Raw genomic sequence first — 16054 nt, forward strand, 5'->3', positions numbered from 1 at the left:
TGTGTACAAGAGGTAACAACGATATAAATACTGTTCGTTTTCTCACACAAACCGCTCGTTTCGTGTCTTAGGCCATCAATGTGTACTTACGATGGGGAATTGTTTAATTTGGACGACGGGGAATTGTTTTAATTTGGACTCTGTGCATGCTCTTTGAGACAGTGACCATAGACCTGCATTATATGACTGACAGACAAGAATGGTTTGACCTAAAAATATCAAAATTGAAACTACTGCGGAAAAAAAGACACCTACATCTTGGATGCCCTTGAGGTAAGCTACAACATACCAAAATTTAATTTCAAAGTGAACTATCCCTTTAAGGATTTATCAGACTGTGCCGTCTAGTTTCATGGCAGAATTTTGTATTTTAGAAAAAGTAAATCGATTACAAGTACACAACAAAACTCCCAGTGCTAAATTAACTCTGCCAGTTTTTATATAATCCGTGTGAAATAAAATGTCAAAATTTTCATATAATAAATGAAATTATGACATTTTAAGTCATGATTATGAGATTAAATGAAAAATTATGAGAAAGTAGCCTATGTCATGATTTTAATGCCTATTTGTCATAATTATGGCTTTTTAAAGTCATAAGTTTTAGACTTTTCATCTCACTTCAATTCTTCAACTACAATCAGATACAATGAAAATGTGTCTGTCTGTGGGTGGCATCGCATTGGCGATTCATCCTCACACTCATAGCCTGTGATGTGTGGCAAGCCGTTTTTACTTTTATTCATTCTCAAGATATGAGTTCTTCAATGACAAATGTTCAATAGTTCAAATGACTCTGTACGCAATTGGATAGTCCTTCAACCAATCAGACCAACGGATCGGGTGACATACTTTGCAGCAAAAACTCCAGGCAGGAAACGTGTCAACAAACGTGTTGGTTTGTAGCATTGATCAGCGGTTTGCAGAAGCAGAAATGGCATAGAGCGATTTTTGCAGGTTGTGCAAAAAAGAAACCATGAAAGTGAGTGGTATTTACACCCACTCCAGCGATTTGTTTGCTAAACTAAAAAAGCCATTGAGCATCGTCGAGAGGTTAAAAGGAATTGGATTAAACCCGCCAATAGCGCGCCAGGTGGATAAGCCAGTTTGTGATTGGTCCCCACAGATTTGTAACGGAAGCAGGATAGAAGAATGTACAGGTTTCCAGCCTGAGCTGCAGGGCGAAATCAAATCACCAGCAGATCAGACTGGGTTTACCCAGTCTACTTTAAAATGGCCATTTTTGAAATCAGGACTTACATTTCCATTTGTTATTTCTGATATCTGAAATGTATGTCTGATATCAATAATTAGCAGAGTAATTTCAGATATTTAAAATGGCTTTCTTTCTAGTAACAATCACATTCATGATATCAGAAATGAACATTGTCACTAGTGAAAATCGAATTGTTGATATCAAAAATTAAAAAATTTCTAGTAGCAATTTAATTATTGATATCAAGAACAGACATTTGCCTAAGTAACCACATAATTATTGATATCAAAAATTATGTTTTTTTTTTAATTTTTTTTTTTTTTTACTAGAATTGAATTTCTGATATGTGAAATTGGAATTTCAACTAGTAAGAAATCAATTCTTGATATCTGTAAGGTGATATGATATGATTCAAATTAAATTGTTGATATCAAGAATTGATTTCTTACTAATGAAATTCCAATCAAGAATTCGTATTTCTGCGAGTGATGATGTCATTGTTGATATCAAGAGTTTTTACCTATTTTTTTTACAGTCTATGGTTTTTACCAGTGGAAAGTAATTCCTGATATCAAAAATTGCCATTGTTATTAGTAGAAATCTAATTCCTGATATCAAGAATTACCATGTTAACTAGTGAAAATGTAATGGTTGATATCACATTCATATCCTGGGAATAAAACAAAATAAAAAATAAAAGTCTAAACGGCTTGCCATAGTGATGTGTGCAGTAATAAGATGAGCTTACGCGGAGGGATACAGTGTGAATCAGGCCAGAGCGCAGCGGCAGCGCATTACTACACCTCTATCCCGCGGTGGGTCAGTCACTCGCTCACTCACAGGAACAGGTCCTGCGTTATTACGCCAACATATAAAACACAGCCAGCTCTCTGCATTTGATTTTACACACATTTACCGGACGGACATTGCTTAACGATGGTGAGTTCAGCCCGACGTTTATGTCGGTTTTTTTCCCTGCTAACGGTTTAGCCACTTTAGCATCCTGTGAGAGTTTGACAGCTAATTATGGTTTTACTAATAATTTCGCTTTGTCTTTACCAATCTAAAATATATTTAGAGTGTTTTAGCTTTACTGAATGTTTAGCTATACTTAAATGTTTTTTTTATTTAAACAAACTGCTAATTAGCCAGTTAGCGCTACCCAACAGATGCACATCAACATGTGTGATGTAACGTTATATTATAAGAAAACCATATTCCAATCAATATGAATTAGGCCAAAATAGATTTTGCAAAGGGATAAATGAATAAATTAGTTCCGTTGCGTTTTAGCGCGTTCCCGCTGCTGCTCTCGCGCCAGCTGAAGTCTGTCAATCACATGCGCACCAGTTTCTGTATTAGGTTTCTTGCATATTCTTTAACACAAACTTGCTGTTTTTGTCACATTAAACTCTAGCTGTTGCGAATGCATATGTGAAATGAAATGCACAGCATGCACGGTGTCTGTCCACAGCATTAACAGCTGTTGAGTGTATGTTAGATGCATTATTATTGCGAGTTTAGTATGTAAAGCATCATGCGTGTTGAATTCACGCAGTGCTTCTGCTCATCTCGGTGTGTGTGAACAGTGACTGGCTGCTAATTTTACATGGGCTGAGCTCATTGCCTTTAACAGAAGGATAAGTGTGGGCGTGGTGGTGTAAAAATAACCATCAGCAAAAGCATATGCGCTCAAGTTCCTCATTTCTGGAAGAATCTGAATCGTTCTTAGCTTGTTTTGGCCTCCATATATTTGCATTGCATGCACGTTCACTAAGTTTGCGAACGTCCTGCGGATACGAGGCTGTTGCATTTGCATGGGCCAAAGTTGCAACATGTAGGGTAGCTGTTGCACACTGCTTGGCCAAAAAAACTGCAGTTTAGCATCTTGCAGCCCCAAATGATCATAGCTGTGTAAGGCATAAATATGAATGGAGTGAACAGTGAGGTTGCATATTGCAGCAGGCTGAACTGCAGTGAAGGATCCTGGTTGTCCCCCTCCCCCTTTCCCCCTGCATTGAACCAAATCATAGCTGGTGCAGCAACACGCTGACACTAAATCTGCACTGCAGACCAATGGCGTACTTAACTAATAAGTGAGGTAAGCATCCGCTTGGGGCCCCAGGGAATCAGGGGGCCCAAACAAATACCCAGAAGCCTATAAATAACATATCATTATTTTTATATATATATTTTTTTGTATATTCAGGATGTCATCATTAAAGTTTTAACGTTAGTATTAGGCCTACATCTTTGCGAATTTGGGGCCCCCATATCAGGGATTAGTGGACCATTCCATTGGTACTGCATATGCATGGATTTCGCTGGGAATTTTTTTAATTGTTGCCGCAGGTTGAAAAATTGTTGCCCATTGACATACAAATTTGCTGCTCTGACCCCGCCACAAAAATTCGGCAAATAGATTTGCCGATTTAACCCACCCCCTCACTGGAGAAAATCGCTTTGGGCTAGTTTTAAGGAGGTTTAAAGTCGTCATCTGATTTAATTCTACAGGATTTCCGGGAGAAGTATGCGTGTGTGTGTGTCGCGTTCTTTAACGAACCGCCTGGAAACAAAGCCGTAATGACGCCAAATCCCCTAATGGAAGAAGAATGCCGTTGTATAATTTACAGCTGTGACAATAACGCTTATCAGGATCAACTAAACATTGGAGTATGTGAAGTTTACGGCATAAACTCTTTAAAATAGGTCCAAGAGTTTTAGACCCTGGTCTGGTATTGTACGGACTTTGACTTTGTTTCCATACCCCTATTCATGACACCGAACAAAACAAACTGTTATTGGTTGCTTTATATGTCGGTCAGACGTCCCCTTGGGTGGTCTTTGTCCAACGAAATCTGCTATGGAGTTCAGACCTTCTCCCTGTCAATCTGAAGGTCTGGCTACGCGAGACCAGCTCTGTGTCAGACAGGTGTTTTGGCTAGAAAGCAGGGTTGTCATTCATTAACACTGCCTGCGCGCTGTTTTCACCTGTGTTGTGTTTGTCCCACGGAAATCCTGTATAATTAACCCAATCAGATGACGACTTTGAAACTCTTAAGAGTTTATTATTTTCTGTGCCTTCTACATCAGATGCTCAGTCAACAGCGTGACTTCTAAGGCTGAGAAAGCTAGGAAAGGGGCATTTAATTAGTTGGTCAGGGCTCAAAGATAAGGACTGCCCCAGGACAATTGACGGACGTCACTGACCCAATCGAGCCAGTGCTGCATTGCCACGAAAGTTTATCATTTGCATGTGTTTATAAGCCCATGCGAAACAGTTCAATTTGGCACTCGTGCACTGTGTGAGAGTTTTTGTGCATGCACACATCCCAAACATGTGCACAGAAAGCCACTTCTCAGACAGTGCCTGAATACCTGAGTTCTCTTTCACGTCGTCTTGCGCTTGAATGGACAAATTCACATGAACTTATGTGAAAATGCCCATCTTGCTGAGTATCCTAGTAAACAGTCGGTTATGGCTTAAGTGAGCGTAAACAGTCAAGAAAGAAAACTCATCTGTAACACAATATTCAATCTGGACATTAGCTCTTAAACATTAGCTATGTTTTTAACAACAAAGGACAGAAAAAAAATCACTCACTTCTCTTGACTGAATAACTTTGCTAAATATAATATACAGTGAGGACTATGCAGTTTTGTTTTACATTTAATTACTTTATTCAATTTCTATACCTGAAAGCTGTGATTTTGCCAAGACATGTTCCTGGATCAACATTCCTGTAGAAAAACATAATCCTAACCCTTTTCCACCACTAAACGTAATCCGACCTATAACCTATCCCTAAAATCAGAAGGACATGATAGGTGAGTAAGAATTGTGTAGAAGCACCTAAGACTTGTTATAAGCTTAAACTTGAAACTAACTGTAAACTCGTCCTTCAAATCTGATTGGTTGATTGGAATGTTGTTCCAGGATCAACAAGGATGGTGATCTAGGCACATATTCCACTTGGTGAAATCACAACATTCACTGCTGTTACTGTTAGTATAATCAAATATAATCATATTTCATATGTTACAAAAACTGCCTTTTTCCACCTTAGAAACATTGCTAAGCTACGTAATATGCTATCAGTTTCTGATGCAGAATAGTTAGTTCATGCATTCATGACCTCGAGACTGGATTACTGTAATGCCTTATTAGCTGGTTGTCCTGCATCCTCAATAAACAAGCTACAGTTAGTCCAAAATGCCGTCGCTAGAGTTCTTACGAGATCAAGAAAATATGATCATATAACACTGATTTTATCATCACTGCATTGGTTACCTATAAAGCTCCGTATTAATTATAAGATATTGCTACTGACTTATAAAGCCCTAAACGGCTTAGCTCCAGTCTATTTAACGGATCTTCTATCGCCCTATAATCCATTGCGCTCTTTAAGATCACTAAATTCAAGGCTTTTGGTCATACCTAGGATATCCAGAACCACCAAAGGAGGGAGAGCATTTTCACATTTGGCTCCAAAACTCTGGAATAGTCTTCCTGATACTGTTCGTTGCTCAGACTCGCTCTCCCAGTTTAAAACTAGATTAAAGTCGCATCTCTTCAGCCAGGCATTCATATAATCCTACAGTTCAAACTACAATCCGGCCTCTAGCTCATAAATGCCAGAGGAGAACTGGCCCCCGACTGAGCCTGGGTTCTCCCAAGGTTTTTTTTTCTCCATTAGGTCACCTGATGGAGTTTTAGGACACCATTAGGTCACTTGATGGAGTTTTTCGGTTCCTTGCCACTGTTGCCTTTGGCTTGCTCAGTTGGGGATATTTTGGGGATATTTAATCTAATTTTATCAATCAATAAATTCCTCTTGAAACAAACTTTGTTGTATTATTTTAATTTAATACTGTGAAGCTGCTTTGATACAATCTGTATTGTGAAAAGCGCTATACAAATAAACTTGACTTGACTTGACTTGTTAGACCTAACTGAAAATCCTGAAAAGTACTGATTATTTAATGTGTTCCTTTGTATTTATTAATGCTTATGCTATTGCTATTCCTATTTGTTCTTATTTTATTAATGCCTGTTTACTTATCTCTAATAATATTTGAGATTAGTTAGGCCAGTTGTTTTTGCTTTGGAATCAAAATTGGAATGTAGAATTGAGAAATGTCACCGGTATCTAAAATTTGGTGTCATAACCTTTAATTTACATATTTATTTACATATTTCTTTCTTTTTTGTGGGGGGCCAGTAGAAAAAATATTTGGTATTAAGCATTGTGTTAATTGTTCATTTGTAAATTTAGTTTATTTTATTTTATTTGTGAATTCATTTTTCATTATTCTATTTCACATTGAGAAAATACAACATTTACAGATTACATTACATTAAGATTTGGCATACGGTTAATTTACAGTTGTAGAAAAATGGTTGAGTGTTGTGAGAGAGAGAGAGCAAAACAAGGGTTACAAAGGTAAAATAACTTGGTGTGTTGGGGACCCATGCCTGGAATTGCTTAGTGCCCCAAAATCACTAAGTCCACCCCTGGTACACACACACACACACACACACACACACACACACACACACACAGACACACACGCGCGCGCACGCACACGCACACACACGCACGCACACGCACGCACACGCACACGCACGCACGCTCTTGCTCATCAAATTGGAAAGCAACTCGGAGAGGACTCTTGTTGCATGACAAACATTTGTCCCATCATGCTCCACTTAATCCACAGTAATTGCTGCAGTCATTGAAATGCGGTAACAGGCCTGAGAAGCATTGCGCAGAATATGTTAGCCGGCAGCAACAGAGACGGCAGCCCACCTGCATCCAAACTAGGCTTTCAACCAATCGTGTAGCTGGTCCTGGAGGACACGTCCACCTGAGGTCTGAGACGGGCTGCATGTTTAACATGTCAACCTCTCACTCTCGCTCGTTGTGAGAACTAACCTATGCCAATCCCTCACCACACGCCGGAGCAACTTTTCTCTCATCATTTACTCACTCCGACCTAGTGTCGTTCCAATGCAGTGTTCCCTTCGTTCCTTTTCGGACCACGAAAGGAGAAATTTTAAAATGTCCCTCTCGCGCTCATTCATATAGTGGCAATGAATAGTGACCAGCATCAAGCTTTTAAAAAAAGATGCAGAAGTATCACAGAATGATCCCATGCAAAGACATTTCATATATTCCAAGTGTACTTGGGTGTATTCGATAGGGTTTGGTGAAAAACAAACCAAAATGTTATGTATTATTTAATGAAAGACTCTATTAGCACCACAGTTCACCCTCACTCGCCTAGAAAAAGCACACAATTTATGAGAAATTAAGATGGATAAATACAGAAATTAAAAGATGCTTATCAGTGAAGAGGTGTGTTCTAGTCATTTGGTTTTTTTAAATACTTAATAGATCCAGGACAAAAAAAAATTGCATCATGTCATTAACCCCTATGCCTATTTGAGAACTATAAAGCACCATTTCCACTAACAATTAGACAACGGCATGTTGAGCTTTGCATGGGTAGCTCATACGCATCGTGTTCAGAAAAGTCTAGTTCCTCTTCCGCTTTTACAGTACAAAATTTGATTAGAGCTTGTGTGCGCCTGTTATTGGGGTAACCATTTATATCAGCTGTTTTCTCATCTCACAAATGGTAAGCCAAATGTATTAAAGCTAAAGTCAATGCCTCATATGTGGATGAGTCAGACCCGTGTCCGCTGTATTCTCATAGATCATTTTACACCCTGTCCATTTTAAGCTCCGAGCTTTATGAATCACCCGTCTTTGAATACAAGCCAGCATGTTCCTCTGATGGCACGTCTCACAAAAGTCACAGCTGAATCACGCCGAGTGAAGCACGTGCACAGATGAATCCTCTCGTCTTTAATAATTGAATAATGAACTCCGTGTCAGAGAGAAGCGCAATCATTTTAAGTGTGTCGCATTCATGACCCCCTAAGTGGCACTGTCTAATTATAACTTCCGTGGGTATTTTTAAAAGAGTATTTTTATGCACGTCCTTCATTATACTCATTTAGTCGGAGGTGTGTGTGCACTGCAAAACTGGAGCTTGTCTTGTAGTGATGTGACTCTTGAGCTGATTGACTTTCTCTTCCTCTCTTTTCTAATGCAGGCAGATCAGCTGACCGAGGAACAGATTGCTGGTGAGTGAACGCTGACAGTCATCTTCAAAATGGTCACTTAGGCCACTAATGCTGTCTTACACGACATCATCAGTACGCACAAGATAGCAGAAGACAAATCACGTGCCTATAGAAGCTTATATTGCAAAAGATTGTGCTGATAAATGGGATTATAAATATAACTCTGACCTGAAGAGCATGTTAAGACGGTGTCCCACTAGCCTACTCCAAGCAACTTGATTAAGAATGGAAGAGGGTTGACAGACTAATTCACTGCCCTTGATTTTTCTTGATTCATTTTCATGTAATATCAGCCGAACAAACGTCCAGTGCCGTTATTTTCGATCAGGGAGCCGGGTCGCAAGATGGCTTAAAATGATTTAAAAAAAGACAAAGCAAATATTAAATGAGCTAAACGATATAAATTGGCTAAAAAGATATAAACTGACATGCTACTTGTTATTTCAATTAATTCCCTTTGCGACGTAATTTTTTATTTTATTTCAAACCAGGGTTCCCACGGACTTGGGAAACCTGGATATGTGAGGGAATTTTAAAAGCACAATTTCTAGACCTGAAAAAAAGTCATGGAAATGACTAAGATCATAAGTTATAAGTTGTCAAGCTCTGAAATATGTTAGGTATAAATTGCTGAGAAGTTGCTATTTGTGAGGAAAAAAATAAAAACGTCTCCCGAAACAACTGGGAAAATCATGTAAATTTACTAGTCATAAAAATGGGATAAGAACCATGAAGAACATGCAGTTCTTGAAACTTCTGGAATTATTTTATTTAATAATTTTAATATATTGGTTTGTGTCGTTTTTGTTAACTATAAAAAAAGGTTAAACACAGCAGAAGTACCAGAAATATCCTGTCCTTCGAAGCCACTGGTCTAGTGGGATGCTGACCTTACAGTGGCTGACCTCTGCATTCCTCTAATGTTCATATGTTTAAAGCTTTAAAGCTGTAACTGTGCATAAGGTGTAAGCTGTAACTATGAGAATAAGTGGTAAATTATGTTCTGATTGACCCTTGACCTTGCTACTTTCACTCTTTTCAGTATACTGTTGGTAGAATGCAAATTTTCTTTATGCAAGGAGTGCCAAGATGACCTACTTGCCAAAGTGTGCAAAGAGGGTTAGACTTCAAAAATAAAGCTCCTTTGTCATTGCAGTGTACATGTACTGTACTTACCATGTATGTAATTCAAAACAGAGTTCAAGGAGGCGTTCTCACTCTTCGACAAAGATGGCGATGGCACCATTACCACCAAAGAGTTGGGCACAGTCATGCGCTCATTGGGTCAGAACCCCACTGAGGCTGAGCTCCAGGATATGATCAACGAGGTCGACGCTGATGGTAAGACCAGGAACGCTTTTGTAACAATCCACAGTCCTGCTGTTCTTTCTGTTTGATACGATAAGTGCCTTATGTTAGTCCATTAAAGTTATGTAGCAGATGCTTTTCATCTACATCAATTTACAATGCAATACCCTCGCAGATCAAGGGTGTCCAATCCTGCTCCTGGAGGGACACAGTCCTGCAGAGTTCAGCTCCAATCCTAATCAAACTCACCTGAACCTGCTAAACAAGGTCTTCTGGATTATTATTATTATTAGAAACTTCCAGGCCAGTGTGTTGGAGCTGAACTCTGCAGGATGTTGGACCTCCAGGAGCAGGATTGGACACCCCTGTCCTAGATCAAGCAGGTGTTAAGCCCTGTTCACACCGCCAGCGACTTAGTCACTGCATGTTGCTAGACTCTGTACTGTGAGTCGCTTGTGGGCGTTCGTAGTGCTGTCGCTGAATTATTGGTAGACTGCATGTCTGGCCATATCTATAGAAAATGCAATCACAAGTGATATATAAAACTTAAGATATCATTCTAATTTGACTAGGAATTAGGCTTAAAATAATTAAAAGTAACATTACGCTGGTGGAGAGTGTTATTAATATTACCACAGCAGTGATCAGTGGATTAAATCATTAACTAGATTAACTATCGACCAATCAACAAATTAAAGTCACTCATACTGTCATAAATTACTAAAACGTCATTCAAATTTGACAAATTATAAATTTTCTTGTCCCTACTATTTAACATAATGCAGGGGAAACTGTAAAATGAACTGCAGTGCTAAACTGGCATCATAAAATTACAATACACAAACTATCAATGAATGAATCAAACTCACTGAGACTGTCGACAGGCCACTGTCGCCGGAAGTCGCCAGCCCTCCATTGAAATGAATGGGATCGTGTCACTTGTCACTGGGTGTCACTGGTGGTGTGAAACTGGGCTTTAGGTGTTTTTCTCATGAGGGAAGAGTAACATTGGCAAGGATGGCCCTGTGAGTACAAGGCTGCGTTTGATGTCACTTTCAGACATACACTCGAAGTGCTTCCCCTTTGAGGAATTTCCGATGCCATTTTGAAGTTCCAAATCGATCGAGGTAGACTGTCATCGATTATGTCGTCTTGCCGTTCTAGCCCTAGTTTAGAAGTTGTCAGGCTTCTAGAACAAGCACTTCTTTGGAAGATCTCGACATAAGCTTGCCAAAGTTTGCAAAGTTCATGGCATCGAAACTTTAAAAGATATTGAAGAGTATTGCCTGAAGCAGATGCACTGGTGAGAGGATATGAAGATACTTGTTTGTTTGTTTTTTATTTAATCTTGGCAACAACATGGTACTGTCTGTCCACAGGCAACGGAACTATAGACTTCCCAGAGTTCCTAACCATGATGGCGAGGAAAATGAAGGACACGGACAGTGAAGAGGAAATCCGAGAAGCTTTCAGAGTCTTTGACAAGGTGAGGAAATGTCACCATTAACAGCAGCTGTCATGAAGTTGAAACCAGATTAAGCACTGAACCGATTCATGAATAATAATCATTAAGAATCTTAATGAATGCACAAGGTAGATACTTTTGAGCACTAGAACGTGCCATTGTTATGCAGCATCAGGTTTAAGCATACAAGGCTTTCTTATAAAAACGACAAGTTGACTAATCATCCAGGAAAACTGTGTAAGCTTCTAGCGTATGGGGTGTTACGTAAGGACTGTGCAGGTGTGTTTTCCAGACAGTGGGTTAGATTATTCACCATGTGGGCTCAGGCTGCTTCAGGCCGTTGGCATAAGAGCGTGCTTCAAACGGCTTCAGTTGCATTTGGGTTCTCTTGATTGCTTCACCTCTTGCTTTGATCGAAAATAAAGCCGGCTCAACATCGTGATGTCTGTCAGCCATCGCGATGGACAATGGCATCGTCTATCGGCCCAACCTTAATTTGAAAACGGCGTTGTAGTGTGGCCCGTGAAAACGGAGGTTCTTGAAAACGATGATGCATGTTTAGTCATGTGATGCATATTGTGCCGATAGATGGTCATGTTTATACCGGTATTGTGCCTGTTATGTGCTATTCACTTTCACAGTTTGGTTAAATGTTACTTTGCACATTCTTCATATCACAGTCCTGCAAAGATGAATGAAAATGTACTTGCATTTGCTGTTCTGCGACAAAATATGAGAGCAGTTGCGTTTTAGACCAAACATATGGTGACTGAAGCATCAGTGAGAGATTTCGCTAAATAAAATGATCCTGCCAGAAGAATTGCGTGATAACTTGATTATGTTTTCTTCCGCATATCATCTCAGTGAGCTTTTATGAGGGTTTAGGCATGCGCAGTGAGGTGAATTTAGCATTTTCCGACATTTTTGTGTGGACGAGAAACTTTTGGAAAACTCTTGAAAAAGCTAGTGTGGACAAAGTGTTTTGAAATGAATGCAGTTTTCAAATGTTTCTGGATTAATATAGAGATGCCTGAGACGCTGGTAACCTACACGCATGTAAATAATTAAAGCGCATATATAAAAAATTATATCGAGTATTTTATTGAGGAATCGTGATGGCCCTAATTTATAGTACACCACAAAAGCACCTGATGTATGATGAGGCATAATATTCTCTTCTCAGGATGGAAACGGCTACATCAGTGCAGCCGAGCTCCGTCACGTCATGACCAATCTGGGCGAGAAGTTGACAGACGAGGAAGTGGACGAGATGATCCGAGAGGCGGATATCGATGGAGACGGTCAAGTCAACTATGAAGGTGAGCAGCTGTGGCGCATGTTCCCATTCAGTAAGGAACGTTTTATTGCGTAACCAGAACGACACTTATACAAACTTCATTTATTTAGATGGAGGTTGTTCACTGTTGTGTTACAATTTATTTTTTAATTAGCTTTCCAGAGAAAGTGTTTTGTCTTGCATTCAGTCTTTACACCTGCATTGAATGTTCAACACATAACTTCTAGAATGTGATGGTGTAATGTAATTCAGTGACTGTACATGGGTGATATATCTAAAAATAGGAAGGACTTGTACCTGATAAAGTCTTGCATTCCTATTAATATTGCTATTTTGAATGCTTAAACTTAAATATTAAACTTCAAGTGCATTTTTATATATACACTATCATTTAAAGGTTTAGGGTCAGTTCATTTTTTTGAAAGAAATTAATAATTTTATTCAGCAAGAGACAAATAATTTCTAACAATTTAAATGTCTTCACTATTTTTTTTTTATCAAAGAATCCTGAAAAATGTTTCAGGTATACACTAAAATATTAAGCAGCACATCTGCTTTTAACATTGATAATCATAAATGTTTTTGAGCAGCAAATCAGCTTATTATGATTTCTGAAGGATCATGTGACACTGAAGACTGGAGTAATGATGCTAAAAATTCAGCTTTGCATCACAGGAATAAATTACATTTTAAAATATGTTCACATTTAAAACTGTTATTTTAAATTGTTATAATATTTCACAGTATTATTGTTTTTATTGTATTTTTGATCAAATAAATGCTGCCTTGGTGAGCAGAAGAGACATTTAATGACCCCAAACCTTTTGTTGTGTTTATATATTTATTTAAAAAGGTTTTATATATATATATATATATATATATATATATATATATATATATATATAAAATATATATATATATATATATATATATATATATATATATATATATATATATAATATATACTTTTATTTTTTAATTGTGTGTATATATATTTTTTTAACCAAGTGATTAAAGAAACTTGAAAATGAACTTTCAAATAAAAAAGCAACATAGAAAATGTTTGTCCAAAGGTTGCTAAAACCATTCTTTCATAATAGAAAGAAAAATCCAGTCAGTGTCAGGAATCATTAGATTACTATTATCTGTTTTTCTGTCTCTTTTCACAGAGTTTGTCCAGATGATGACTGCAAAGTGAAGGATTTTCTTATCCTGTATCTCTCTTTCTCTCTTACATTGCTTGTCCTACTAAGATCACTCTGTCTTTAAAAAGAAAAAAAAATCTAAAGTTTACTTCAGAGAGTATTAGAATGTTCAAATTCTGTGATCTCTTACCAAAAAAAAAAAACCATAAAAAAAAAAAAAAAAATTTGTGAAATATACTAGCAGAATTGTCCCAGCAGAAGTGAATGGACCAAGCATAACTGCATGAGCCCTTTAGGAGCAAACGTCTCCAGACCTGACACAAATTTTGAGGACAGAACGTCTCTTTAGTCGCACACGAGTTGAAGTCCATGCCTAGAACGGCAGCGTTTAAAATGCAGAGAACATCTCCTTTCATGAGTGTTCTTTCATCGCTCCAAAATAGAGTAAATAAATATTTTACAAAAACCTATAATAATGCTAAAACATTGTGGTAATTAGTCCAGGGTCACAGTGCTGCCTTCAATACAAACTGAGCGGAAACTTTTGCGTGTGACCCCTGTGGTGAAGTCATGCTTTTGTGTATTGCCTTCTCCTTTTAAAGACTCGGAACGGAACGAAAACTAAAACTGGATGTTTATGAAGACGTACATATTGTAAAAACCCGACGTCATACTCATACTCCGCGGTTTAATGGCGCCGTACGACTTGAAAGAGTGTCTTTATGGGCTGTAAGCAGTGTACTTGGTTGCCAGTGGTTATCGTCAGCTGGTTTAAACCTTTATTTTAATGTGGGTTTCGTCTCTGATGACTTCAAACTTTGTGGGAGCGTGGAGATGTAAAGTATGTACAGCAGAATGTGACAGAATGACGCAAATAGCATAACTGTAAAAATATATATTTACATAGATATTCATTATGCTTTATAAATGTACCGTTCTGCAATATTAACGTCTGGTAAACTTTGCATTGCATATTGTTATTCTAGTTAGGTCTGTGACTTTTGTTTGATTCACGGTCTTGAAATGTGCCATATTACTCGTAAGCCTCAACTTTCTTGCAAGAGATCTTGTAGTCAACTTAAGTATGTTATCAATCTATGAATATACACACACACTTATCTATATATATTTGCACTTTGGTGTAGATTATACATTCAACCACAGAAGAAGAACCCGCTTGCTGCTGCTTTCTCCTGCTCTCGTGGGTTTGTCACACCTCTTGTTGTCATGTGCTCCAAATTTCATTTGCGCTCTGCTTGCGAGACGACTGGTAAAGGTGAAACTGTCGAACGAGAGTTATTTTGAGGCGTGGACAGACGGTGTATTGAATTATGTTAAGACTATGAAGGGCTTGCTATTGGTCTCATGTTTTTTTTCTTTTCTTGCCAAAACATATTACTCCTGTGGAAGAGCTTTACATAGCATATCTTACTCTATTCTGGACTGTCTTGAGAGTTTCATGTTGGCTGGGTTAGAAAATGAGCGACAGGACGGGGAATACTCAACATGTGAAATCTGTATGGATAATATGTGAAATATGTATCTGTGTTTTCCAATAAAAAAATAAATGTATATGTTTATGCATACACTTCTGTGTTTGGTGTTCTTGTCATATGCAACTGCGACTTGATAGGGTTTGTCATTAGCTCCAAGCTAATCCGCTCACTCACCCGAGAGGTCTCAGTCAGTCAAATCTGACCTATATTTGGGTTTAACTCTTAAGGATTGTGCTGGATGGAGCTGTAAATAATCTGGGGTTAAATAGAGACGCATCTCCTTTTCCCGTTTGCATAAGATGTGCGACACCGAGTGACTCGCCTTTTTAATGATGTGCTGCGAGCACTGCTGCCATGTTCACTCAGGGCATCTCTAAAGGACCTCATTTGCACTTTAGCTAATTTAAAATCTTTCTTTGTTAAATGCATGAGTTTTAGACAGCTTGCTTCATAAAGTGTGGAACAAGTATTGCATATCAAAAGCAGTTGAATCTTTAATATGACATGAGGCCTTGTGCAGTATTTGGTGTGAATCACTAGATTAGTGGGATTTTTATTTGTATTTAATGAAATTCTATTTATTTATTCAGAAGAACCAAGATTCCCACAGCCATGGAAAACCTTGATAGTACTGAGGGTAGCCTAAAGTGGGATTTCTAGCCCTGAAAAACTCATGTACTTCAGTAAAATCATATAATTCAGTCCATGGGTATTTTTATAACGAATACTATTTAAGCCAAGCTATAAATATAGAATAGTATAGAGTAGATTTTGTGAACAAAAAAAAAGAATATACATTTATAAAAACCTTATCACAAACAACTGGAAGAGTCATGATGTAAATTCATTGGTTACAATGAGCGGGAACTCCTAAATGTTCATAAAGCTAAATCTTCTGGAATCCTTGAATTTGATTATTTACATAATCATTTTGATTACGTTTTTAGTTTTCAGAAACTATGAGTGTGTTGAAT

The 16054-nt window shown here is 38.0% G+C and overlaps 1 protein-coding gene and 1 long non-coding RNA gene across 3 annotated transcripts; one reads left to right on the forward strand and one right to left on the reverse strand.

Annotated features, from left to right (window-relative positions):
- Nucleotides 1-1991: 1991 nt before the first annotated feature.
- Nucleotides 1992-15172, forward strand: calm3a (calmodulin 3a (phosphorylase kinase, delta); the record flags this gene model as incomplete). Of its 2 annotated transcripts, XM_082179568.1 has the most annotated exons (6): nt 1992-2155; nt 8339-8369; nt 9567-9710; nt 11057-11163; nt 12326-12461; nt 13609-15172. In XM_082179568.1, 6 exons carry the CDS (start codon nt 2153-2155, stop codon nt 13635-13637), a joined length of 450 nt encoding a protein of 149 aa, XP_082035694.1. In that variant the 3' UTR covers nt 13638-15172. The 2 variants fall into 2 exon arrangements, with proteins under 2 accessions (XP_082035694.1, XP_082035693.1); XM_082179567.1 differs by lacking the exon at nt 1992-2155 and having other exon boundaries at nt 8333-8369.
- LOC309506031 lies at nt 3889-8332 on the reverse strand. The gene is made up of 2 exons (XR_014208617.1): nt 6157-8332; nt 3889-5219 (listed from the first exon to the last, which is right to left on the reverse strand). It is a non-coding gene; the product is annotated as an uncharacterized lncRNA (long non-coding RNA).
- Nucleotides 15173-16054: the final 882 nt, after the last annotated feature.

The sequence above is a fragment of the Leuciscus leuciscus genome (genome assembly GCF_965113295.1).
Source record: "Leuciscus leuciscus genome assembly, chromosome: 9".
In the NCBI taxonomy this organism is placed as follows: Eukaryota; Metazoa; Chordata; class Actinopteri; order Cypriniformes; family Leuciscidae; genus Leuciscus; species Leuciscus leuciscus.